This window comes from Macrobrachium nipponense, chromosome 16 (assembly GCF_015104395.2).
Source record: "Macrobrachium nipponense isolate FS-2020 chromosome 16, ASM1510439v2, whole genome shotgun sequence".
In the NCBI taxonomy this organism is placed as follows: domain Eukaryota; kingdom Metazoa; phylum Arthropoda; class Malacostraca; order Decapoda; family Palaemonidae; genus Macrobrachium; species Macrobrachium nipponense.
This window is the reverse complement of record NC_087209.1, coordinates 56725234-56750201: the sequence shown is the minus strand read 5'-3', so window position 1 is coordinate 56750201 and position 24968 is coordinate 56725234. Positions and strand designations below refer to the sequence as shown.

The 24968-nt window shown below is 38.1% G+C and overlaps 1 protein-coding gene across 8 annotated transcripts in view; it reads left to right on the top strand.

The window, feature by feature from the left end:
- The window catches only part of LOC135195717 (SH2 domain-containing protein 3C-like), a 275188-nt gene that overhangs the window by 183137 nt on the left and 67083 nt on the right, over positions 1-24968 (top strand). The window contains exon 1 of one of the 8 annotated variants that reach the window (XM_064222137.1): positions 12453-12645. The exons of 5 other annotated variants lie outside the window; for them this stretch is intronic. In XM_064222137.1, coding sequence (XP_064078207.1) covers positions 12468-12645 — 178 coding nt within the window. In that variant the 5' untranslated portion in view covers positions 12453-12467. Of the gene's footprint in view, positions 1-12452; positions 13077-24968 lie in introns of those variants that run through there. 2 more of the 8 variants (XM_064222135.1, XM_064222140.1) reach the window with 2 other exon arrangements.

Genomic DNA, 24968 nt, shown 5'->3' with positions numbered 1-24968 from the left:
TTGGGGAAGTTATTCAATTAAGACTTTTCGTTTCGTTTTTTTTCCTTGGTCGCCTCATTTGCATTTCGTAATGGTTTTGTTAGTTGTTCGAGTCTCCAGGGTTAATTAGAATCTACGTGGCTGTAGATTGCTTTGTCCAGCTGATGAAGTAACTTCAGAAGTTGTGGTTTACAGTACCGTGCCAAACTTTCTTAGTGTGGTTTGCTGTACAGTGACTGAAACTTTTTATTGTGGGTTACAGTAAAGTGACAAACTTATGATTGTGGTTTACAGTACAGTGACTGAAACATTGTATTGTGGCTTACAGTAGTCACTGAAACCTTTTACTATGGGTTACAGTACAGTGACAAACTTTTATTGTGGGTTACAGTACAGTGACTGAAGCTTTTGATTAAGGGTTACGGTACAGTGACTGAAACATTGTATTTTGGGTTACAGTACAGTGTCAAAATTGTGGTTTACAGTACAATGACTGAAACTTTTGATTGTGGTTTACAGTACAGTGACTGAAACATTGTATTTTGGGTTACAGTGCAGTAACTCAAAACTTTTGAATGTGGGGAACAGCACAACGACTGAAACTTTTTATCTGCTGCGTAGACTTCAGAGGATAATTATCAGCACTTTATCTCGTTTAGCAAGTAACTCTGCATTGACTGAACACGAAACTGAAACGAAAAGTCGTCGCCTGTTGAGTAAACCAACTTGATCCAGTCACTGAAGTGTCTTCTGAAATGAACTGAAGTAACTGAAGCTTTTAAACGATACCAAGTTTTACTCTGTCTTGTATCTCGGGTAACTATAACCAAAGAATACCCAGTTTTACTCTTGTCTTGTATCTCGGGTAACTATAACCAAACAATCCCTCTTCTGTGGACCTCTGCGGCATTGGTTACCAAAAGGGCATCAATCATTCCCTCCCAACGAGAAGTGGAAGAGGGCCTTAACAATGCTATCTGTCTTCAGCATCGTCTTCAGTTGTTCCTTGATTCCTGAAGGAGGAGGTACTTGGGGACTCCCTCATTGAAATTCAGAACGGACGGTGGCCAATACTACCATTCCTTGGGGCTCTTTTCGTTTGTATGGGGGACTTGGAATCTCTCTCTCTCTCTCTCTCTCTCTCTCTCTCTCTCTCTCTCTCTCTCTCTCTTGGGGCTTAGTAGCCTCAGTGGGAGGGGGGCACGTTACCAACCGACCTCTCCCAAACGAATGCCCAATTTAAAACCCATAAAAAGCTTTTAAACTTGTACAACTAGAACACAGACATCACAGACAGGCAGACAGACAGACAGGCAGCCAAGAAGCAGCAGCAAAGACCAGTGAGCAAAACTTTCACTTACAGACGAACATACATATATTTTTTTCCTCTCCCTCTTAAGAGGAAGAATGATATTCCTCCCCCCTCCTTCCTTCACGCTCGGCTTCTCCCGCAGCGAAAGGCCCTTCGGGACACCACCACCACCACCGGGCTATGGAACGTCGTGGGCAGTAGCCAAGCGTGACTGAAGAGAGTCCGGAAAATGCCCCAACTCGATGCCCTAGGGAGAGAGTTGGCACCGGTTCAGAGAACGATCGCTAATGACTTTGGATCTACTTTTTTCTCTTCTTTTTTTTTGCCTTGTAAGGAGAAAGTTGCAAAGTTGCAATCATCTTCGTCCAGGCTCTCTCTCTCTCTCTCTCTCTCTCTCTCTCTCTCTCTCTCTCTCTCTCCTTACGTGGAAAGCCAATTTTTATACTAGGGGATGTTAATGATGATTTATTATCTGCTAATAGTAAACTAGGTAAAATTGTGCGCCAATTGAACCTACACCAGGCAATTAATAAACCTACAAGAACTACAAGCACAAGCTCATCACTGCTAGATGTTGTCATCACAAACAGACCAGAAATGATTTCCCAAGCTGAAGTAGTTCCTTGTCCTGTCGCTGACCATGAGTTGGTAACGCTACAAATAGATATTTCAAAACCAAAAAGGCAGCCTGTAACTAGAACATTTCGTAGTTTAAGACACTATAATCAGAATACGTTCTGTGATAGCCTGTTAAATAGAACCCCTAACCTTAATAAAATTTTAAATACAGACAATGTAAATATTCAAGTTTCTATATTTACTAGTGTTTTTGTTGAGAGTTTAAATGAGTGTGCCCCTTGTGTAACGAAAGTAATTACCCGGCCCCCGGCTCCTTGGATAAGCCATGACCTTAAAATACAAATGAAAGCAATAGACGAATTGCATGAAAGAGTAAAAAGGGATACATTAAACTTAGAATTAAGAAATACTTATACAAACCATAAAAAACGAGTTAATCAACTTATTAAAACAAAGAAGGCAGAACATTTTAAAGATAAGTTTAAAAACTGTCGTGGTAATTTGTCTACTAAATGGGAAATTGTTCATGAAATGATCCCTGCCACAAATAGTAACGTAAGTATCCATGATTATAAAGATAAGAAAGATAAAGCAGAAGAATTTAAGAAATATTTTGCAAATGTAGGTCGACTGGCCTTCGAAAATTCTCAACAGATCCTCAATGCAAATAATAATCTCACCACTCTAGATACTATTATACCTCAAGGTATCACCAATAACCTTTTCAGACCGCAACCCGTTGACGTAGATACAGTTGTCTTGGTTGTGAGGGATTTGAATGAATGACTCAAAGGCGTTTGGATCTGATGGTATCTCTCTCCGTTTCATACGAGATGCCTTACCCGTGATAAGTTTTTACCTAACAGTTATAGTAAACACCTCCATTGTCACTGGTCTCTACCCCACCGACTGGAAACTATCGCATGTAATACCATTTTTCAAGAACGGTGACCCAGATGCAGTCGAAAATTATCGGCCTATATCAATCACTTCTACCAGTCTTATCTAAGATATTAGAAAAAATAGTTGCAGTTCAGCTCATGCAATATCTTGAAGAAAATAACTTATTATCACAAACCCAACATGGTTTTAGACAACATCTATATATCCACCGAAACCGCACTCATGAAGCTCACTGAGAAAATGTATAGTAATATAGACGAAAAAAAGATCTCTCTTCTCATATTGTTAGATCTCTCTAAAGCATTTGATAGCGTTAGCCATGATATCCTACTTAGTAAATGTATAAAACTAAAAATCGACCCGTTTTGGTACAAAAGTTATTTGGAAAATCGGTATCAGTCAGTAAGAATAGACGATGTAATATCTTCCTCTAAGCCAATGCAATTTGGAGTTCCACAAGGATCAATATTAGGACCAATTCTTTTCTTAATCTATATCAATGATGTGTCTACTTCATTACAGGATTGTCTCTTAATACAGTATGCAGATGACAGTCAAATCCTAATCACCGGAACCATAGAAGAATTACAAATGTTAATTTCAAGAGCGGAAAGTATCTTAGAAAATGCTAAATATTATTTCCAAATTAATGGATTAAATGTAAACGAATAAAAAACTCAGTATATTTTCCTTGGCTCAAGACAATACATTTCTCAAATTCCTGATAATATAGTTATAAATTTCAATGGCCATACTATTAGAAAAGTGACCATTTAAAAAAAACCTCGGAGTTTACTTGTGTATTGATGCTCATATAAGTGAAGTTAGTAGGAAAGTGAATGGAACACTAATTTATATAAACAGAATAAAAGACAGATTTGATCATGAAATGCGCAAAATGGTTGTTCAGTCGCTTGCAATAAGCATAGTAAACTACTGTTTGAAGGTATGGGGCACTACGTCTAAACAACAACAACATCGAATACAAAAACTCCAAAACTTTGCGGCAAAAGTGACTGATGGGAAGGCAAAGAAATACGATGATGTAACCGCAATTTTAAAGAAATTAGAATGGCTAAATATAGAACAAAGAATACAGTATGACTTATGTCTGTTAATTTATAAGATATTGAATAATTTATTACCAACATGGATTTTTCCTCTGACATTAGTTAGATTTAGAAGTGACAGGACAACAAGAAATAGCAACGACCTTTACGTACCAAGGACAAATACCGAGCTGGGTAAAAGATCGTTCACTGTACAGGGTCCTTTAGCTTGGAATAAGCTACCAACAGCTATAAAAACAACTGTTAATATCAGTTCTTTCAAATCAGCTCTGAAGAAACATTTTTTGCCGATAGGTTGATAACGCTTTATACTGCATTTCTAGAATTGTAACAATAGAAGGGCAACTTTCTAAATCATAATGATTCCTATTTACGCATGTAAGTAAAATTATACATACTATTTTGTATTTTTAAGATGTTAAATCAGGTTGTTTTTTTTTTTGTGTAAACTGTGAGTAGTATGAAATGTAACTTATACATCGCAATATATTTTATCCTCTGTAAGATACAGAATAGCCAATTGACACGTATAAGCGAATACCACAGGCAACTAATAGGCAGAAAGTCAGTGCCAAGCGCTTTCGGCTTCGTTCGGGCATTGGTGTCTCGACGGTGCCTGAATAAAGGCAAAAGCGCTTGGTACTGACCTTCTGCCCATCATTTACCTGTGGTATTCGCTTGTATAATGAAGACACGTGCGTCTACTGTGACTTTTAAGCATGTGTATATATATACACATTATACTATATAATATATTGTGCATGTGTGTCATTTCCTTTAAATCATTCAACCCGAGAAAGAGACTTATTATGTTGAGGTGCAATTCGAGAGGTTCTCGTAAATCTGAAAGGTTCGACGAGCTGGTTCGAACAGTGCTTACGAAGAGGAGGGTGGTTCGAGACTGTCTGAATCATATTGGGATAAGATTGTTGTTCGATACAGTCACCTGCTTGTTCCTGCATCTCTCACATCCCAAGGGTCAGTTAATTATGTTTTGTACTCTCTCTCTCTCTCTCTCTCTCTCTCTCTCTCTCTCTCTCTCTCTCTCTCTCTCTCTCTCCGGGAAATATGGCAGATATGAGATGTCTTGACTGAAGAACGCAATTAAAAACATAGAGAGTAATCCAGTTGATATTGCGATATTGGTCTTGTCTCGAAAAATGGAACCTACAAGAGAGAAGAAGAAGAAGAAGACAGAGGAGGACCACTAAACAGGATATAGCCATCAGGACAGAGCGTACCAGAAAACCTACTTCAATAGAAGCTTTTATCATCTCGAATCGGGCGATTGCTCTGCTCTGCTCTCTCTCTCTCTCTCTCTCTCTCTCTCTCTCTCTCTCTCTCTCTCTCTCTCTTCTCTCCTCCTTCTCTCTCTCTCTCTCTCATTCTTTCTTCGCATTCCTATTCACTTGACCAGAGAGAGGAGGCGAATATAGAGGAAATTCCCCCATGGTTGTCAAACGACCGCCATAGTGTATTCACGTTGAGCCGTTCCAAAGGCAGAGCCTAATCATTACTACCACTACTACTACTACTATTTGGTTGGTTTCAGAGTCACGCTGATGATGAGGCCTTTATCGGTGTTGATTTGCCTCCCCTGCAGGAGAATAAGCTGCCCGGGACGTTATTGTGGGTCGTGGGACCGTGTTCATTCATGGCTGATGTCGTATAACAATGAGAGTTCGTTGTTTCGTTGGGAAATACGTTAGTGCGTCATGATTTGTGTGTGAGTGAAGGCGTTTGTAATACGGTTCTCGTAGACTCTTTAGTGTATGAGAGAGAGAGAGAGAGAGAGAGAGAGAGAGAGAGAGAGAGAGAGAGAGAGAGAAGCCGCCACAACCTACCTTGGTGCATGCAAATATGATCGGGAGAAAGAGAGAGAGAGTAAAAGAAGCCGCCACAACCTGCCTTGGTACAGTGCAAATCTGATCTCAAGAGAGAGAGAGAGAGAGAGAGAATAAAAAAAACTGCTCTATAACTTAATTACGCCTGATTGCTCTAGAGATTGCTTCTCTCCTCATAATTGAATCGGCCTGAATTTGTCTTAGTGCTGTCATTAACCTCATTAACTTTTTTATTTTATCTTTTAAATTAACTTTTGAATTGTTCTGTCTGCTATTTTTTTTAATATTACCTTCTAATTTTGCCCGTCCAGTACTACCTTAAATCGAATCTCAGGAAAGTTGTAGTTAATTACAATAGAGTGAGGTCTTAATGAAAATTTTTTTTTTATGGCGTGTAATTAATAACATATTTATTTTTAACCACGAGAAGCTTTTGAATAATATACAACCTTTTTTAATGCCATGAAATTAATAACATTTTTTTATAACCACGAGAAGCTTTGAATAATATACATCCTTTTTTTAAATGACGTGAAATTAATAACGTATTTTTTTAAACCACGAGAAGCTCTGAATAATATACAATCTTTTTTTTAATGACGTGAAATTAATAACATTTATTTTTAACCACGAGAAGCTTCGAATAATATACATCCTTTTTTTTCTTTTTTTATGACGTGAAATTAATAAAATTTATTTTTAACCACGAGAAGCTTCGAAATTAATAAATTTAACTTTTTCCTTTTTTCCTTTTTTTTAATGACGTGAAAATTAATAAAATTTATTTTTACCACGAGAACTTCGAATAATATAACATCCTTTTTTTCCTTTTTTTGATGTTGAAATTAATAAAAATTTATTTTAAACAAGAGAACTTCGAAATTAATATACATCCTTTTTTTCTTTTTTTATGACGTGAAATTAATAAAATTTATTTTTAACCACGAGAAGCTTCGAATAATATGCATCCTTTTTTTCTTTTTTATGACGTGAAATTAATAAAATTTATTTTTAACCACTAGAAGCTTTGAATACTGATTATTTACGTAATTATTTGACAGGAATTTCGACTTTGCTGAATGAGTATGAAGCTTTTAACTATTCTAGGTGTAGCCTCTGAGTAGCATCGAACTTTTGAGAAACATCTAATGCAAGGTTCAGCAAGTACCGCATTAAAATTAGGTATTGTTTCGTAAGGCCTCGTATATTTGTAGCAGTGGTCGTTTGTGCTGCTTTTACTGGAATGCTGTTCTCTGGCATGGATGTCTAGAGAGCTTCTGCCAGAGATTTATCTCTTCTCGATAGTGGTTCGTGGTGGTAGGTTTCTGTTTTCCAATATCAGCAGTTAATGACTGTGAGCATCGACGGATGGTTTCTTGTTGGTCATGATTTACCTACATTTTTATTTATTTGTTAATTTAGTTAATCTGGTTTCTAGTAGGTGGTATGTCTTTTTTCTGCATTTCCCATTATCTTCCGTTACGTTTTTCTAATGAGGACAATAATATTCTTTGGAAGCTTGAATTTCAAGTCAGTGTCCCCTGTGGTGGGCTTGTTCCATATGAATTGGATTCGTCCTCTGAATAATGATAATATGATGATAATAATGTTAATATTCTTTGGAAACTTGCATGGCCTGTGTGGGATGTTTTTCCCATATGAATAGGGTTCATCTTCTAAATAATAATAATAATAATAATAATAATAATAATATAATAATAATAATAATAATAATAATAATAATAATAATAATAATAATGAATATACCCATCTCGTAACGGTGTTAACGTTAAAATTATTTTATTTTATCTCTCTGAGGTGAATCGTACTGTACCCAAATGACCTTGGTGAGTTTTTTTATGACGTGATTGGATCCCATTTTTTGGGGGAAGGAGGGTGCGGTTGTGGAGATGGAGGTTGGGGGTGGGGGTTAGGGGTGGGGAGATAACGGCTGATTGACTCAGAGGTGGAGATAGCATTTGTAAAGTTGGGTATTTCCTCTTGATGGAAATTATTATTATTATTATTATTATTATTATTATTAATTATTATTATTTTTTTTTTTCTTTCTTTTTTTGCTCTATCACAGTCCTCCAATTTGACTGGGTGGTATTTATAGTGTGGGGTTCCGGGTTGCATCCTGCCTCCTTAGGAGTCCATCACTCTCCTTACTATGTGTGCCGTTTCTAGGATCACACACTTCTGCATGAGTCCTGGAGCTACTTCAGCCTCTAGTTTTTCTAGATTCCTTTTCAGGGATCTTGGGATCGTGCCTAGTGCTCCTATGATTATGGGTACGATTTCCACTGGCATATCCCATATCCTTCTTATTTCTATTTTCAGATCTTGATACTTATCCATTTTTCCCTCTCTTTCTCTTCAACTCTGGTGTCCCATGGTATTGCGACATCAATGAGTGATACTTTCTTCTTGACTTTGTCAATCAACGTCACGTCTGGTCTGTTTGCACGTATCACCCTATCCGTCCTGATACCATAGTCCCAGAGGATCTTTGCGTGATCGTTTTCTATCACTCCCTCAGGTTGGTGCTCGTACCACTTATTACTGCAAGGTAGCTGATGTTTCTTGCACAGGCTCCAGTGGAGGGCTTTTGCCACTGAATCATGCCTCTTTTTGTACTGGTTCTGTGCAAGTGCCGGGCATTCGCTTGCTATGTGGTTTATGGTTTCATTTTTCGTATTGCACTTCCTACATATGGGAGAGATGTTATTTCCGTCTATCGTTCTTTGAACATATCTGGTTCTTAGGGCCTGATCTTGTGCCGCTGTTATCATTCCTTCAGTTTCCTTCTTTAGCTCTCCCCTCTGTAGCCATTGCCATGTGTCATCGCTAGCTAGTTCTTTAGTCTGTCTCATGTATTGTCCGTGCATTGGTTTATTGTGCCAGTCCTCTGTTCTGTCTGTCATTCTCCTGTCTCTGTATATTTCTGGGTCTTCGTCTACTTTTATTAGTCCTTCTTCCCATGCACTCTTTAGCCACTCGTCTTCACTGGTTTTCAGATATTGCCCCAGTGCTCTGTTTTCGATGTTGACGCAGTCCTCTATACTTAGTAGTCCTCTCCCTCCTTTCTTTCGTGTTATGTATAGTCTGTCCGTATTTGCTCTTGGGTGTAGTGCTTTGTGTATTGTCATATGTTTCCTGGTTTTCTGATCTATGCTGCGGAGTTCTGCCTTCGTCCATTCCACTATTCCTGCGCTGTATCTGATTACTGGCACTGCCCATGTGTTTATGGCTTTTATCATATTTCCGGCGTTGAGTTTTGACTTGAGTATCGCCTTGATTCTCTGCATATATTCTTTCCTGATCGTGTCCTTCATCTCTTGGTGTTTTATATCCCCTCCTTCCATTATTCCCAGGTATTTGTATCCTGTCTCATCTATGTGTTTGATGTTGCTCCCATCTGGTAGCTTTATCCCCTCAGTTCTCGTTACTTTGCCCTTTTGTATGTTGACTAAGGCGCATTTTTCTATTCCAAACTCCATCCTGATGTCCCCAGATACAATCCTTACAGTCTGGATTAGGGTATCTATTTCCTTGATGCTCTTACCATACAGCTTGATGTCGTCCATGAACATCAGATGGTTGATTCTGTTGCCTCTTTTCTTGAGTTGGCCCGGCATCCTTCTTCTGTAGTACTTTTGTCATGGGAATCATAGCTACTACGAAGAGTAGTGGGGACAGTGAGTCGCCCTGGAAGATCCCTCTCCTGATATTAACCTCTGCTAGTCTTATTCCAGAGCTTGTAAGTATTGTATTCCAGTTGCGCATTGTATTTTTGAGGAAGCTGATGGTGTTTTCCTCTGCCCCATATATTTTCAGGCATTCTATTAGCCATGTGTGTGGTATCATGTCGAAGGCTTTCTTATAGTCTATCCATGCCATACTTAGGTTGGTTTTCCTTCTCCTACTGTTCTTCATTACCATTTTGTCTATCAGGAGGTGGTCTTTTGTGCCCCTACACTTCCTTCTACAGCCTTTCTGTTGGTGGGGGATGGTGTTTGTCTCCTCTAGGTAGTTGTATAGCCTTTCACTGATGATACCTGTTAGTAACTTCCACATTATTGGTAGGCAAGTGATAGGCCTGTAGTTACTGGCTATATTTCCCTTACTCTTGTCTTTTTGTACTAAGGATGTTCTTCCTGTGGTCATCCATTTGGGTGCATGGTGATTTGAGATACAATGCTGGAGTTGTTCTGCTATTCGTGGGTGTAGGGCCTTGAAGTTTTTGAGCCAGTATCCATGGACTTCATCGGGACCTGGGGCTTTCCAGTTTGGCATTTTCTTTAGTTGGTGTCTGACTGTGTCTGTCGTGATCTCTGTGAATCTTTGTTTTATTCTCCCTGTTTCTTCTTCCTTGACTTCCTGGAGCCATGTTGCATGTTTGTTGTGTGATACCGGATTGCTCCATATGTTTTCCCAGAGTCTCTTACTTGGTTCGGCTTCAGGAATTTCTGGGTGGTTGTCTTCCCCTCTTAGTTGGCTGTATAGTCTTTTCTGGTTGGTTCGGAATAGTTTGTTCTGTTGGTATCCCTTATTCCTGTTCGTGTACCGTTGGATCTTATGTGCTTTTGCCTTAAGCCTCTGTTTTACATCTTCTATCGTGTTGTTTAGTCCCCTCTCGTGTACTTTGTATTTCTCGTTGAGTTCCTCCCTGGTTTTCTTGCTTCTTAGCCTTTTTTCTGCCATCTCTTTCAGTTTACTCAAGTCAGATCTCATCACCATGATTTGCTTTTCCAGGCGCCTTTTCCAAGGAGGTTGCTGTTTTGGTTTCTGTTGGGTTGGTTGTGCTGGTGGTGTTGGTGTTCGAATCCCCATCAGTTCTGCTACTAATCTTGCTCCTGCATATGTCAAGTTATTTGTTTCTGTGATACTCGTGGTGTGTATTATGGCCATTATTTCATTGACCTCACTTGTTTTCTCCCTTAATTTCTTGGTGTTGTAGGCTTTCATGGAGGGGATCTTTGTTCTCTCTGTATCTGGCTCCATCCATTGTCTAATCTTTTCTACCCATTCCGTCCTCTCTGTTACTTCGTCGGTGTTTCTTCGTGTGTCGTTGTTTGATACCTCATCCTCCCTGTCGTCTTCTGTGGCATCGTCTCTCAGTTCGTCTTCGTGTAATTCGTTGTCGTGTGACATTTCCCTTTCCAGTTCTTCTCTTTCTGTTGGGGAGAGCCAGTTCTTTTTCTTTGTGTTCCTTACTTGGTCTGCCAGCCTCTGCTCTGTTTGGGGGGTGTTGTTCCTCTCATTCCAGATGTTGACCAATCTTCTTCTATATCCTCTCTCCGTCGGGTTGCTTCTGATGTAGCATCTCCATATTTCCTTATTTTCTTCTCTTGTCCATTTCTTCCTTTTTTCTTCTGTAGCTCCAATCTCAGGCTGTTGATTACTGTCGTTGTGGTGATCAGTTGCTGGATGACGACCTCCAAGTACCTGACCGTCTTCCCCTTCAATTGGGTTGAATACCTGGTTGCCGGACGAAGCTCCTCTGTTGCCAGAGGTTCCATTTACGTCGTTGTCGTTTATTCCTTCATTTCTTTCCATCATTGCTGAGTTTTGCTATTTAACCCATAGCTGGACCCTACCCCATCAGGGATAGGTACTCATTTACAGCTGAGTAGACTGAGGAAATTATGGTAAAGATCCTTTCCCAAGGAATCAACGCCGAGGAGAGCGGTCACCCATCCAACGACTGACCAGCCCCAATGTTGCTTAACTTGACTTAAGTCCATTGACGACCTATTATTATTACAGAATGTAGTTGGTTAAAAAATTCAAGATTTCTATTCAAATAAACATATGTGATTTACTATGGTACAAAACACTTGTTAGAAATAGGTAAAGATATTTGATAACTCAAGTACATATGAAAATATTTCAAACATTATTATTAATAAATTATTATTTTTATCATTTAAAATTCGTCAGTATTCGCAGGGAACAAACTTATACAAAATGGACAATTATTCATGTCTTTCAAGGTAAAGATCCGCTGATTGATTGAATGATTGCAGGTTTATCTGGCGTCACAAAGATCAGGGTCATACAAGTACCCTTCGAACTTGTTGATATGTAACTCTGTTGTTGGCGTTAGGGACCTTGGTACTTCTGCCGCCAGTAATAACTTGACAATCTCTCTCTCTCTCTCTCTCTCTCTCTCTCTCTCTCTCTCTCTCTCTCTCTCTCTCTCTCTCTCTCTCTCAGCTGCTTTTTGTTTGTTTCGTATATTTTAGAATATATTTATAAAAATATTTCTTTATAGTGATGAAATGAAGGTAGTCTCGTTAATCCTTGGTTTTCTGTTGAAATTAGCTGTTATTACTGAAGTATATATTGATTTTTAATGCGTGTTTTTCCATCATTATTGTTATAGTATCTCCTTTGATTTGCATATACATACAAGTTAATTTTAAAATGTTACCTCATGCGCCTTGAGAGGCAATAAAAATAGTGTGGTCACCCCTTCAATGGAGTTACCAAGACATTTTCTTTAATGATTTTATCCCGTTTTCTTTTATGCCGATGAACGTTCCCACATCGATTTCCATCTAAGGTTGCCATGGCAACCACGCTGTCAACAACGTGATTTCCACCATAATTCGAAGTTATTCGAAGAACAGCGCATAACCCGATGCTTCTCAAAGCTCCGTGACGCATATTTCCAGCGAAGTCCGGCGAATTAAAGTCTGAAAGCCCCTCGAAAACGTCTTATTTATCCCCGCGAAGTCCGCGGGATGAGTCATCCTCGGTCGGTCGGTGCCAATGCGCATCTGTTCGGCGCAGGGGGAGGCTGCCGCTGGGGTTGAACAAGTGCGCGGAAATCACAACATTTACTACAAGTGGCGCTCTCATGGGCGTGGAACGACGTCGCCCAACGGGGAGCGTACTGTCTGTCGTTTCGAACCAGCAGCAGCAGCGGGAGGAGGCGTTACCGATGGAGGTGTGTTAAGGGATAAATGTCGGAGACCGTGTGAGCGTAACGTGACAGAGTGTATGTGTTTTTAATTCTCAAATAATGCCATTGCCGTTTTTATTACCTAAACCCGGCAGCACGGCAGCCGCGATTTTAATATTTTGTGAATGAAGTAGTATCCCCCTTTACGATGACGTGTTTGCGTTGTAAGTGTAAAAGGTTCTCCATCGATTTTGAAATGGGACGCGGTGGTGGCCAATAGGAGGAGCGGTGAGGGACAGAGAGAAAGAGGGAAAGAGAGAGAGAGAGAGGGGACGCCCTTTTCTAAGCGTGGGAAAAGTGCATTTTCTCTCGAGGTGACTCCTTTTAATGCTGTAGAGACAGAGACACAGAGAGAGTGAGAGAGAAGACGCGTTGTGAGGAACACCCACACGTCCTTGCCGGCGACTGCTTTCATGGTTTGTTTTGTTTTTATTTACTCTCTATTTCGTTAAGGGGGGTAGTGGGGGCCAGGGTGGACCAGCTTTGTACTACCGGAATTCTCAGACGAAACCACAGACGCTGGACAAAGGCGTCGTCAGGGGCATGGAATGCCTTTGTGGTTTCGTCGTAATTGTATTTAGCTTTTATTTTTTGTCACTTGACGTATATTGAGTCAGTATTGCTTTGTATCTGTAATTGTTGATGTATTTGAACCCTAAGTGACATGGGGGCTTAGCAAATGAATACTCATGTGTGCATGAAAGGGTATTCGATGTTCTTTTGTTGTCGATATCCGTCACTAAGCAACTTGTGAATCACGCATAAATATATATTGATATTTTGTCCTTCATCTTCCATGCTTCGAGTGACGCCCATCACAGCTTCTTAAAATAAAAAATAAAAACCTTCGGTCCTTCACTGCACTCTCATTTGATTTCTTCACCAGTCTGGTCGACCAAGCACGTCTCAGTGTCTTGTTTTTTTTATTTCTTGGTTTTTTGCTTTAGTTTATATATTGCTTTTGTTTTATTCGAGCGAGGAAACGCTTTGGTATTTCCTTTGTCCGATTCACGAAGCCCACAGAGGCCCTGAACTTAGTTTGTCAGAATTTGGGTGACGCGTGTCCATTTTTTCCTTGTTTTGTTTATAAAGGCATATATATAGCAGCTTTTCTATCATCCTGTTTGGTGCATGACTGTATATGAATCATATGTATTTGTTTACTTAGATTTTTATAGAAAACATACCAACATATATTTTTTATACCTTTGTGCATCACAGCAACATCAGAAACAAGTGGCCTTTGTTCCAATACGTCTAATAATGTCTGCCTTGGATGGTTGTCACAGGTAGACGATTATGGATTTTAAATGCCAGTAAATAAGACAATTATTCCCTAAAAATGTTTAGATATCAGCAAATAAGAATTTTTTTTATAGCTAAAAACAGAAGAGGACATTCAAGTATATTATCTCCAATTATAGAAGCTTTTAAATAGTCCTGAACACGTGACTGAAATAGCAGAGAGAGCACATCTAGCCAATGTAGTCTCTCTCTCTCTCTCTCTCTCTCTCTCTCTCTCTCTCTCTCTCTCTCTCTCTCTCTCTAGCTACTCAGCGGGAGGGAGTGAGACGGGAGACATTGAAAAAAAAAATGTCTGTTGAGGATATACGGGTTAGTTTAAATTCATGTCTGTATGCCATGTGTATTTCTTTGTGATAATATGGTTGCTTGCTCATATAATATTCTTTGTGCTGGTTAGTAGTGAAATACAAGTTGATCTGTAATTTTGTGCTTTAGTGCGTGTATAAACGTATTATAGAGAGATGTGAAAAAAGCAACCGTGATCTTAAGTTTTATCACTCTGTTGTATACGTATATACATTTTCTATGTATACAGACACTCCGTATATATGTCTGGGTATGCATACATCATGTACTCCTACTTATGCATGACCATGATCGGTATCTGTACTTTAAGGAACGATTGGCCTTCGTATTAGGCCTATGTCAGTTTAAAAACATTTAGTTTCTTATTAAACTAATGCGCAACTCACTTCTGTGTATACGTACAACCCTAAGAAAAGAATTATATACTTATACACTAACATATTACCACGTAGTACACTTCTTCGGCGAGTGGCTGGATGTCCTAAGGAGACGTGGGCAGTATAGGCCTATACTGTATGTCCATTTTGTTACAGGGATTTACATTTTTTCTGATCGAGGTCATTCACGAGGCCGTTCGTCCAGCTGTAAATAGGCCTATGTTTATAAACCCGTAAGAGAGATGTTTTTATTTCTGTCGTGGTTTTGTCTGTTGTATCTCCGGCATCGAGGGAGCCTTTTGTCGTTCGAAAATCAATGGCTCTCTCTCTCTCTCTCTCTTTCTCTCTCTCTCTGAGTGTGTGTATGTGAACTTCATAGACCGATGTATGGTGCTGCTCTCGACTTACAGCCTAAGAAAAGTGTTCCATTGCTACGCAGTTGGTCTGACCAGCTAGTGATGTACCTGGTTGTCAGTCGACTGTTTAGTGCCACATCTACGCAAGGAGGGTGGCGGGGGATTGGGGGTGTTGGGTTGTGGCTTGTGGGCCGGTGTTTAGAGATAGATGAAATAGCAGACGTGGTTGGTCAGCTTTTTGCCGATGCTTACCAGTTGATATATCATGGAAAACAGAAGTACGTCGACCTGGTAATCCCACCCACCACCCCGTCTCTCTCTCTCTCTCTCTCTCTCTCTCTCTCTCTCTCTCTCTCTCTCTCTCTCTCTCTCTTTTCTATGGCCCTATTGTTTCGTATCTAATGTAGGGGAGCACCATTCCGGCGCTGATGAGTGAGAGCGGACTGGCGGAAGTTGTAATATGCTGATGAAAGTGACGTTGTTCTTGTATATAACTTTTTTAGCGCTTTTTGTTTTATTCTTTATTAAAAGTTCCTTTTATTTATGCTTCTCATGCATTTTATTAATAATTATCATCAGTTGTAATGAAGTTTCTTTTGTGTTTTATTTCTTATTTCATTTGTTAACTGCCTCTAGACTAAATGCTTAAACCGCTCGGCTATGTTCAAGGCAAATATTTCTGTCAAGCTTGAAGGTTGAAGATGAGAGAGAGAGAGAGAGAGAGAGAGAGAGAGAGAGAGAGAGAGAGAGAGAGAGCAATATTTTTCACGACATTAAAACAGCAAATTCAAACGAGAGAGAGAGAGAACATTATTCTCGATATTAAAACACAACCAGTTCAAGAGAGAGCGAGAGACAGAGAGAGAACAGTATTGTCTTCGACACTAAAACACAGCTAGTTCAAGAGAGAGAGAGAGAGAAAACATTATTCCCGATGATAAAACACAACCAGTTTTAATGAGAGGGAGAGAGAGATGCCCCAACTATTCCAATCAAAGATAAAACGCAAGTGAGAGAAAGCAATATTTTTCTCGACATTAAAACTGCAAATTCAAACGAGAGAGAGAGAGAGAGCTCTCATTTGCATAATGCGTCGACGGGGACATTATTAACTCGACCAAACACACGCCTGTCATTTTTCCCAGGAAGAGGTCACAGCTGACGTGTAGACAAGTATGTCCTGCAGGACTCCTCTCTCTCTCTCTCTCTCTCTCTCTCTCTCTCTCTCTCTCACTGTCCTGACGTTAAAGGTTCCGTGGCTGCAAGGCCTTTTCTGAGTGTTTATATTTATTCTGATTATTGGTTAGAGAGAGAGAGAGAGCCAGACTAGTTTTTGTGGGCTAGCAGATTTTCACTGGGTCGTTTAATTTTCAAAAGTAAAGGATAGACAACAGATTTTTTTCCTGCTGAATTTTAATTTATATTCGCATTCAACCTTTTCTTTCTTTTTCTATGATAACTTTCATCTTTTATATCTGAACTTCTTATTACCTTCTGTCACTTCTTTCAGATGAACACCTCCATATTCTTTGGAAGCTTGAATTTCGAGTCAATGTCTGAACATTAAATGCTCCATATGCATAGGATTCGTCTTCTGAATAATAATAATAATAATGATACTGTTCAATAAAATGGCAGAATTAAGCAAATTGATTATATATATTTATTTCTATTTTTCTTATTCGTTTCTCTGGCTCAGCGATGTTTCTCAGTAACATCGCTGAGCCAGAGAAGCTGATAAGAAAAATAGAGAAAATAACATATAAAACCGATTCGCTTTATTCTGCCATTTTATTGACGAGAATTTGTCCAAAAGAGGGTCTTTTACCAAAATAATAATAATAATAATATCATCCCTAAGAGATATGAGTATTGCCTTATTTCTACAAAAACTTGGTGTTGCCTTATAGTTTTGAATTGTTTCTCTGGCACATCATTTCATTTTTAATAACTTGCTGCGATTGTTTGCTTTATGAGTAATGCGTTGTTCTTGTCAATATTGACATGGATTTAATATACTCTTTTATTTACTTAATTAGATTTGGAAGCTTTTTAATCTGTCGACGTTTTGTTGACTCTTGTCTCCTACGTCATGAACTAAAAAAAAATTAAATAAACTTTTTTATTTATTTTGTCTTTTCTAGATTTGGAAGCTTTTAATCTGTCGATATTTTGTTGATCCTTAAAGAAAATTGATGAAGAATAAATAAGCGGTAAGAAACTTAGTTTTATAAAAGTATAAACACAACATTTTAAAAGTTTCTATCAAAAAATACAAATCGAGCTTAAAAAGAAGATATTCTTGCGCATTTGAGAGAGAGAGAGAGAGAAAATTTCTTTAGCTGCTTAACTTTCCAATGGACTAAATGGAACTTCGTCGAAACTTGCGTATATGTATGTGACTACGCAGCAGCTAGGGGGGTGGGGGGGAGGGGCGGAAGGGTGGGTGGTGACCCTCTGGGTATTTCGAATCTCTCTCTCGACAGAACAGGTGCAGCAGCGAGCGACTCGAAGACGCCCCCAGAGATTACAGAGGAGACGTCAGCTGATTTCATTAACCCTGCTGTGCTTGACGGCAGCTGCGCTCATCAGGACTTGACACTTCTCCAGCTAATGCATGGGAAGTTGCTTCTTGCGAGATCAAGTTTGCTTGGGAAGGAAGTATTGGTGTTTTGTTGCGCGGCTCCTAAGCACTGGTGTGCAGGGTAGTGTAGTAGCCGTAGGTGGATATCATTTCTGCTTGCGACAAGCATTTGTGTGAGTCTGATTATGCGTTCACTTTGTAAACACTGGGAAGACTGGGGAGTTTTCGCTTTCGTCAGAAATTATATCTTCATGTCGCAGTGTTCAAACAGCGTCTGTTTGATATTAATGTGAATCTTTTGTTTATTTATTTATTTAATTATTTATTTGCATATTTTTTGTTAATTGGTGATTATGCTCAGGAAAATCTAGGAAATAGTAGGTGTTGTGGCATGTTATTGGATAATTGAAATATATATATATATATATACTTGTCCTCTATACACAATTGTTCTGTGCATTAATACAATTAATAGCATACCTCATCTTAAACTGGGTAGGGACAAACTGTCCTCATCGTGTGGCAGCCGCAGAATATAAATATGTATGTATGCACACAGTATGCACGAGTGTCTGGTAGTCTTCATACGTAAATTTTTGTATGCACGGAGAGAGAATTTTGTAACAGACGTTTTGTGTATTTTAACTAAAGAGTATTTATTTCGAAGATTGTACACTAAAAACACCCTCTGTCTTTGATTGCATCACCTTAACTTTTACTTACCGATATCCATGGTTTTTAGGAAGGGAAAAGGAAAACTTAATTCGAAATACCCAGGCGTTGCAGAGGGGTTAGTTAGTGAAGTCTAGTCCTAAGTCCTATATTGATCTGTCATGTTGAACTCGGTAGGCAGGCCACCGGTTTTTAAGTCCCGCTGTTGTTTGCTTTGCCTTAATAATGCATAACCCTCCAGTACTTACACTCTGTTACGCCGTATTTCCAAGCTATCTCGACACTTAATCTTCATACATTAGTCAGGCGGGGGAGGGGGACTAGTGCCGTCAGTGAACCTCATGTGGTGCGCTGTAGGCATTACACAAGGTTAATTGCAGCGTCCCTTAGGCCTCGAGCTGCAACCCCTTTCATTTTTCTTTTACTGTACATTCTTTCATATTCTCATTCTTCCAATCTTACTTTCCTCTCTCTCTCTCTCTCTCTCATTATATATATATATATTATTTATATATATATATATATTATATATATATATATATATATATATATATATATATATATATCATCCAAGTATATATTTACATCACTTTGCGAATGAGTGCATGGTAAAATTTGTATCAGGGGAAATTCTGAATCACTAGAATAATAACCTTAAATGAGAGAGAGAGAGAGAGAGAGAGAGAGAAGCACTTGTCGTGTTGCATGAATTGCAAAAGCGTAAAGAGTTGAAACTGAAGCTTGGTATTTCCTGATCATTCTTCCTCGAGATTAAATTCTGTAGCGGGAGACCAGGGGCCAGAAATAGTAGGCAATGGCTTCTGCTTCTGCTTCTGTCGAGTTTTTGTTGCGAAAACAGCTGACAGCAGGTTGCAGGTTGTGGAGCTAAAAAGAACCATTAGCCTGATCTGAAGCGACCTTGTTCTAAGAGTAGTTGTGAACATGTTGTAGATGATAGGATTGTAGAAAGTTGTTCGAAGTGTCTCCAGAGCATTGTAGGAAACAGTTGTAGTAGAGTATATGGTTGTAGATAGTTGCTCTGAGTGTGCTAAGAGCCATGTCTTGTTAAACACTTGGAAGAGGTTGTAGATTGTAGAGTTTTAGATGTAGACACTTCTTTGAAGTGTCTCATGAGCTTTGTATGGAACAGGTTGTAGGTTACAAAGTTGTTGACAGTTATTTGAAGAGTATGGAAGTTGTTTCGAGGTTGTTACTGCTGTTGTTGTTGATTAGGCTGGCTTTATGCCAGCACGGGCATTTGCTGGTGGATTAACCACGTCAAAATTCGGTCCATAACCTTTAAATTTACAAAAATAAATGACGAAATATGACGATGTATTGCTTTTAGATTGTAAATTTAAACAGAATAAGTTATGTAGTTGCTGTGTTAAGCTGTGTCCTGCTGCTCTACCGTGATTTGGAATATGCGAGCTCGCGGGCGGGCGGGGGCGCACGAGAACAGCAACACATGTACCCCCGCAATTTATACTTCCCACCTTTCTTGTTTACGCCAGGCCTAAACAGAGAGGCCTGTCAGTACGGCGAACATTAGGATGACTTTCGGGTGGGAGAGTCATTTTTCATTTCTCTCTCTCTCTCTCTCTCTCTCGACTATTTTACTTACGAGAAAGGAGAAGGACTTACAAGAAGAAGGAGAAGAAGAAGAAAAGAGAGAGAGAGAGAGAATACTTTACATACGAGCAAAGAGAATGGTTAAAAGGAGAGATAAAGAGAGAGAATACTTCCTAGCAAAGAGAATTACTTAAAAGGAGTGAGAGAGAGAGAGAGAAAGAATACTTTACTTACGAGCAAACCTTTACCTTACAGACCTTACATCTTGTTCGGGTTGCCCCAGGTCCCTCAGTGTGAGGCACCTCTAATGTCTACCAGAGAGTTGCTAGTACATCTTCCGGTATATTTTGCATCTTCCAATCTTGGATGGTCTGGGATGCAGTTTAGATATTTGTCGAGCTTATTCTTAAACACATCTACGCTCACTCCTGATATATTCCTCAGATGAGCTGGCAACGCATTGAATAGACGCTGCATTATCGATGCTGGTGCGTAGTGGATTAATGTCCTGTGTGCTTTCCTTATTTTTCCTGGTATAGTTTTGGGCACTATTAATCTACCTCTGCTTGCTCTTTCTGATATTTTTAGTTCCATGATATTTTCTGCTATTCCTTCTATCTGTTTCCATGCCTGAATTATCATGTAGCGTTCTCTTCTCCTTTCTAGACTATATAATTTTAAGAATTGTAGTCTTTCCCAGTAGTCTAGGTCCTTAACTTCTTCTATTCTAGCTGTAAAGGACCTTTGTACACTCTCTATTTGTGCAATATCCTTTTGATAGTGTGGGTACCATATCATATTGCAATATTCAAGTGGACTACGAACATATGTTTTATAAAGCATAATCATGTGTTCAGCTTTTCTTGTTTTGAAGTGCCGTAACAACATTCCCATTTTTGCTTTACATTTTGCCAACAGAGTTGCTATTTGATCATTGCATAACATTTTGTTCCCTATTCATCATCACACCAAGGTCTTTAACTGCTTCCTTATTTGTGATGGTCTCATTATTAGGTCCCTTATATGCATATAGCTTTCTTTCTCTGTCTCCATAATTTATTGATTCAAATTTATCAGAGTTAAATACCATCCTATTTACCTCTGCCCAATCATATACTTTGTTAAGGTCTCTTTGTAGAGCGTTCCTATCTTCATCACAAGTAATTTCTCTACTTATTCTTGTGTCATCTGCGAAACTACTCACTACCGAATCCTTCACATTATTGTCTATGTCTTCAATCATAATAACAAACAGTATTGCAGCTAACACCGTACCTTGCGGCACACCGGATATTACCTGACTTCATCCGATTTCTCGTCGTTTGCAATAACTATCTGTTTTCTGTTGTGTAAAAATTCTTTTAACCATCTTCCTACTTTATCCACGATATTGTGTTTTCTAATTTTCTTCGCTAATATATTATGGTCTACTTTATCAAAAGCTTTTGCAAAGTCTAAATAAACCACATCTGTTTCATTTCCGCTTTTCATATTTTTGAATATGTTCTCACGGTGGACTAACAGTTGGGTTTGTGTACTTTTTCCGGGTACGAAACCATGTTGTCCTTTATTAAACAAATTATTTTTTATTAAATGTTTCATAATATTTTTCTTCATTACCCTTTCATACACTTTCATAATATGTGATGTTAGACTCACAGGCCTATAATTACTTGCCTCTAGTCTTGATCCACTTTTGAAAGTAGGGGTAATATATGCTAATTTGTGCTCATCATAAATCTTGTTCCTTCAAACTGGAACAAATCTAATGAAAACATCTTGAAAATAATTGAAGAAGTTCCAAATAAAATCCAAGTGGTCAAGAGACTCATAAAGAAAATATACATAAACCAACATATTCCGACAAAGAAAATGAATAAGGTGAATCTTGTGAATATCCTAATTGATGCATTAGGAAAAAAGAATGCCAAAAGCATGCAAACTGTGTAAGGTTTGGTATAGCATAGTCAATCCACAAAACCTAATCAGAAAATGTGCTGCATGCCAACATTCCGACCCATCCACAGTGTGCTGAGGTAATACAAGATTTGAGAAAAGATACAAGAATTTTTTGTTCAACATGTCTATCATGGATAGACAATGTTATTAAATCAAGATTGAATGTACAAATAGTTGAGGATGAAGAAGAAGAGGAAGAGAAGAAGAAGAAGAAAAAGAAGAAGAGGAAAACGGAAGAGAAGTAAACAAAAATGAAATGACAGAAAAAAATAAGGAAAACAAAGAACAAGATAAAAGTATGGATGCAGAGATACTCATTGATACTACATATGAGGCAATAAAGCAGCATACCTACGAAGAAATAAATTACGATATGACAACAGAAAAGCAAATCCCGAAGAGGCTCTACCCAGATCTATACAATGACGGGAAAGAGGAAAAAATAGACAAGAAAGACAAAATCTGCAACCTTTTGAAAAGAGGGAATTGCAGATTTGGAGAAAGATGTTACTACAAACATCCTAAGATATGTCAAAACTATGAAATATATGGTAAATGTGCATACTTAGATGGATATGGGGATGATTGCAGAGATCTGCATCAAAAATATGTAAAAACCTAAAAGAAGGAAAAGGATGTAAGTTCGACAAAAAATGCAAATATATGCACCCTGTAGCCATGAATCATAATCAAATAAATAACCAACCAGTAATAAAATCCAAAATAAGAAAGAAACAAATAAAGAGAGAAATCAAGAATATCAGGTAAGAGAGAAAAGCAAACCACCAATGAGATATGCAGAGGTGTCAGCAAAAAATTTCAAAGCATCAGCTCCGAAATTCTACTCAAGAGATAATAACTGTATTTATTATGCAAGAGGATATTGCAGAAACGGAGAAAATTGCAGATTCAGACAAAATGAATAATTATGATGAAGGAAGATCAAATATTATGGAAAAGTTGGATTTTTTAATGTCAGAATTTCTGGAAATGAAAAAAGAACAACATACCAGACAGGAAAGAGACATGGGAAAATCCTTATTACTACCAGTATTAAATGAAGGAGAAAACACGCAAACCATCATAGTGATGAATGCGCAGGGTTTAGTTACGAGTAACTCAAAAAGAAAAATAGAGTATTAGAAGAACTAACCAAAATGAAAAGAAAATAGATATAATGAATATAAGTGAAACCTGGTATTCCCAAGAGACTGGGAATGATGATCAAATAAAAGGGTTCCAAACTTATAGATCAGATAGAAAAAATAGGAATCAAGGGGAACCGCAATATATGGGAAAGACAAAAAACAAGGAAAATATAAAAATATATGAGAAATATAGTAACTCAGAATGTGAACTAATAGCGGTAGAATTTGAATCTGAAAAATTGATGAACATAGTAATATATAGACCTCCTAATACTAAAGAGTTTGACTTAATAATTGAAAAATTGGATGATATATGTAGAAATCACAAGGACTGGACTATTCTCCTATCTGGTGACTTCAACTTTCCTTTCGTAGAATGGAAAGAACGAATAGGAGATTGTGGTTGTACTTATACATATAAAAAAGAGAGTAATAGTAGTGCAGAAGATAAGAGGCAATTTGAAAAGCTATTAGATATGCTACTAGAATACAACATTCAACAAATAAATCACCTGCCAACAAGAAAGGAAAATACTTTAGACCTAGTATTTGTGAACGAGATGAATTATGTTAAAGAAATAATAGTTTATAATGCGAATATTTCAGACCATAATGTCATAGAATTAACAGTTCATTCCAAAGCAAGTGAAAATAGAGATAAGCAAGAAATGAAAAAAGTGGGAAGGATATGGAAAATACAACTTCTACAGTAAAAATATAAAATGGTCAGAAATTAATGAAGAATTAAACAAAGATTGGGATAACATTTTCGTAAGTGAGACATAAGGGTAAATACGGAGATATTATATAAAATATTGGAGAAAATAGTGGAAAAAATATATACCGAAGAAGAAAAGTAAACATCATTCATGCATACCAAGAGACAGAAGGATCTTGTTCCAGAAAATCAGAAAGTGGAAAAAAGGTCTTGCAAAGAAAAAAATGCATGGAAAGTTATAGAACTAAAAACAAAAGTAAGATAGAAAATGCAGAACAAAAGATTATACAATCAAAAGAAAATGAAAAACGGGACTTGGAAGAAAAAACCCTATTAAATATCAAGCAAAACCCCAAGCTATTATACTCATATGCGAAGAAGATGAATAAAAGAAGAATAGAAATAGGCCCTCTGAGAATTGAAGGGAGATTAACGAATGAAAAAAAGGAAATTTGCAACATACTGGCAGAACGATATAAGAGAGAATTCACCCCTAGAATAGATAATGAAGATAATGATATAGAAGTAAGGGATGAAAATAGTGAATATTTAGCTGACATAGATATTAATGAAGCTGATATTGTGCAGGCTATTAATGAAATTAAAAATGGAGCTGCTGCAGGGCCTGATGGAATTCCTGCTATTTTGTTAAAGAAAGTAGTTCATTCTATCGCAAAGCCACTTGCAATATTATTAAGACAAAGTGTAGATACAGGCAAGATTTATGATGAGCACAAATTAGCATATATTACCCCTACTTTCAAAAGTGGATCAAGCAAAGAGAGTGACTTATAAAAAGAAGAAGACGAGAGAGAGAGAGAGAGAGAGAGAGAGAGAGAGAGAGAGAGAGAGAGAGAGAGAGAGAGAGATTGATTAGCACAATGTTCATTCATACATGAGAGTAACTTTTCGTATGTTAGCCCATAGCAATCTATCAGCACCCACCTACCCTCATCACTCATACGAATCGACTTTACTTATTCGTGCTCATTCTCCAGGTCTTTCACTCACTCACTCTCACTCTCACACACTCACTCGTGAGTCCCGTTTCTCCACAAGAATTGCCCTTGTCCTGAGAGATTGGTTGGGGGGGGGGGGGGGGGGACGTGTCTTTATTAATTTTTATGTTTTCGTTTCCCTTCTTTCACGTTTCTTGTTTATTTACGAATTATGCAGTATGTTAGGGATTTATTAACTGTGATTTTTTTTCATCACTTCTTCATTTATCAGTATTTTCTGTAAATTTGTGATTATCACTTCTTCGTTTATTATTATTTTCACTAAATCTTGTGGTTATCACTTCTTCGTTTA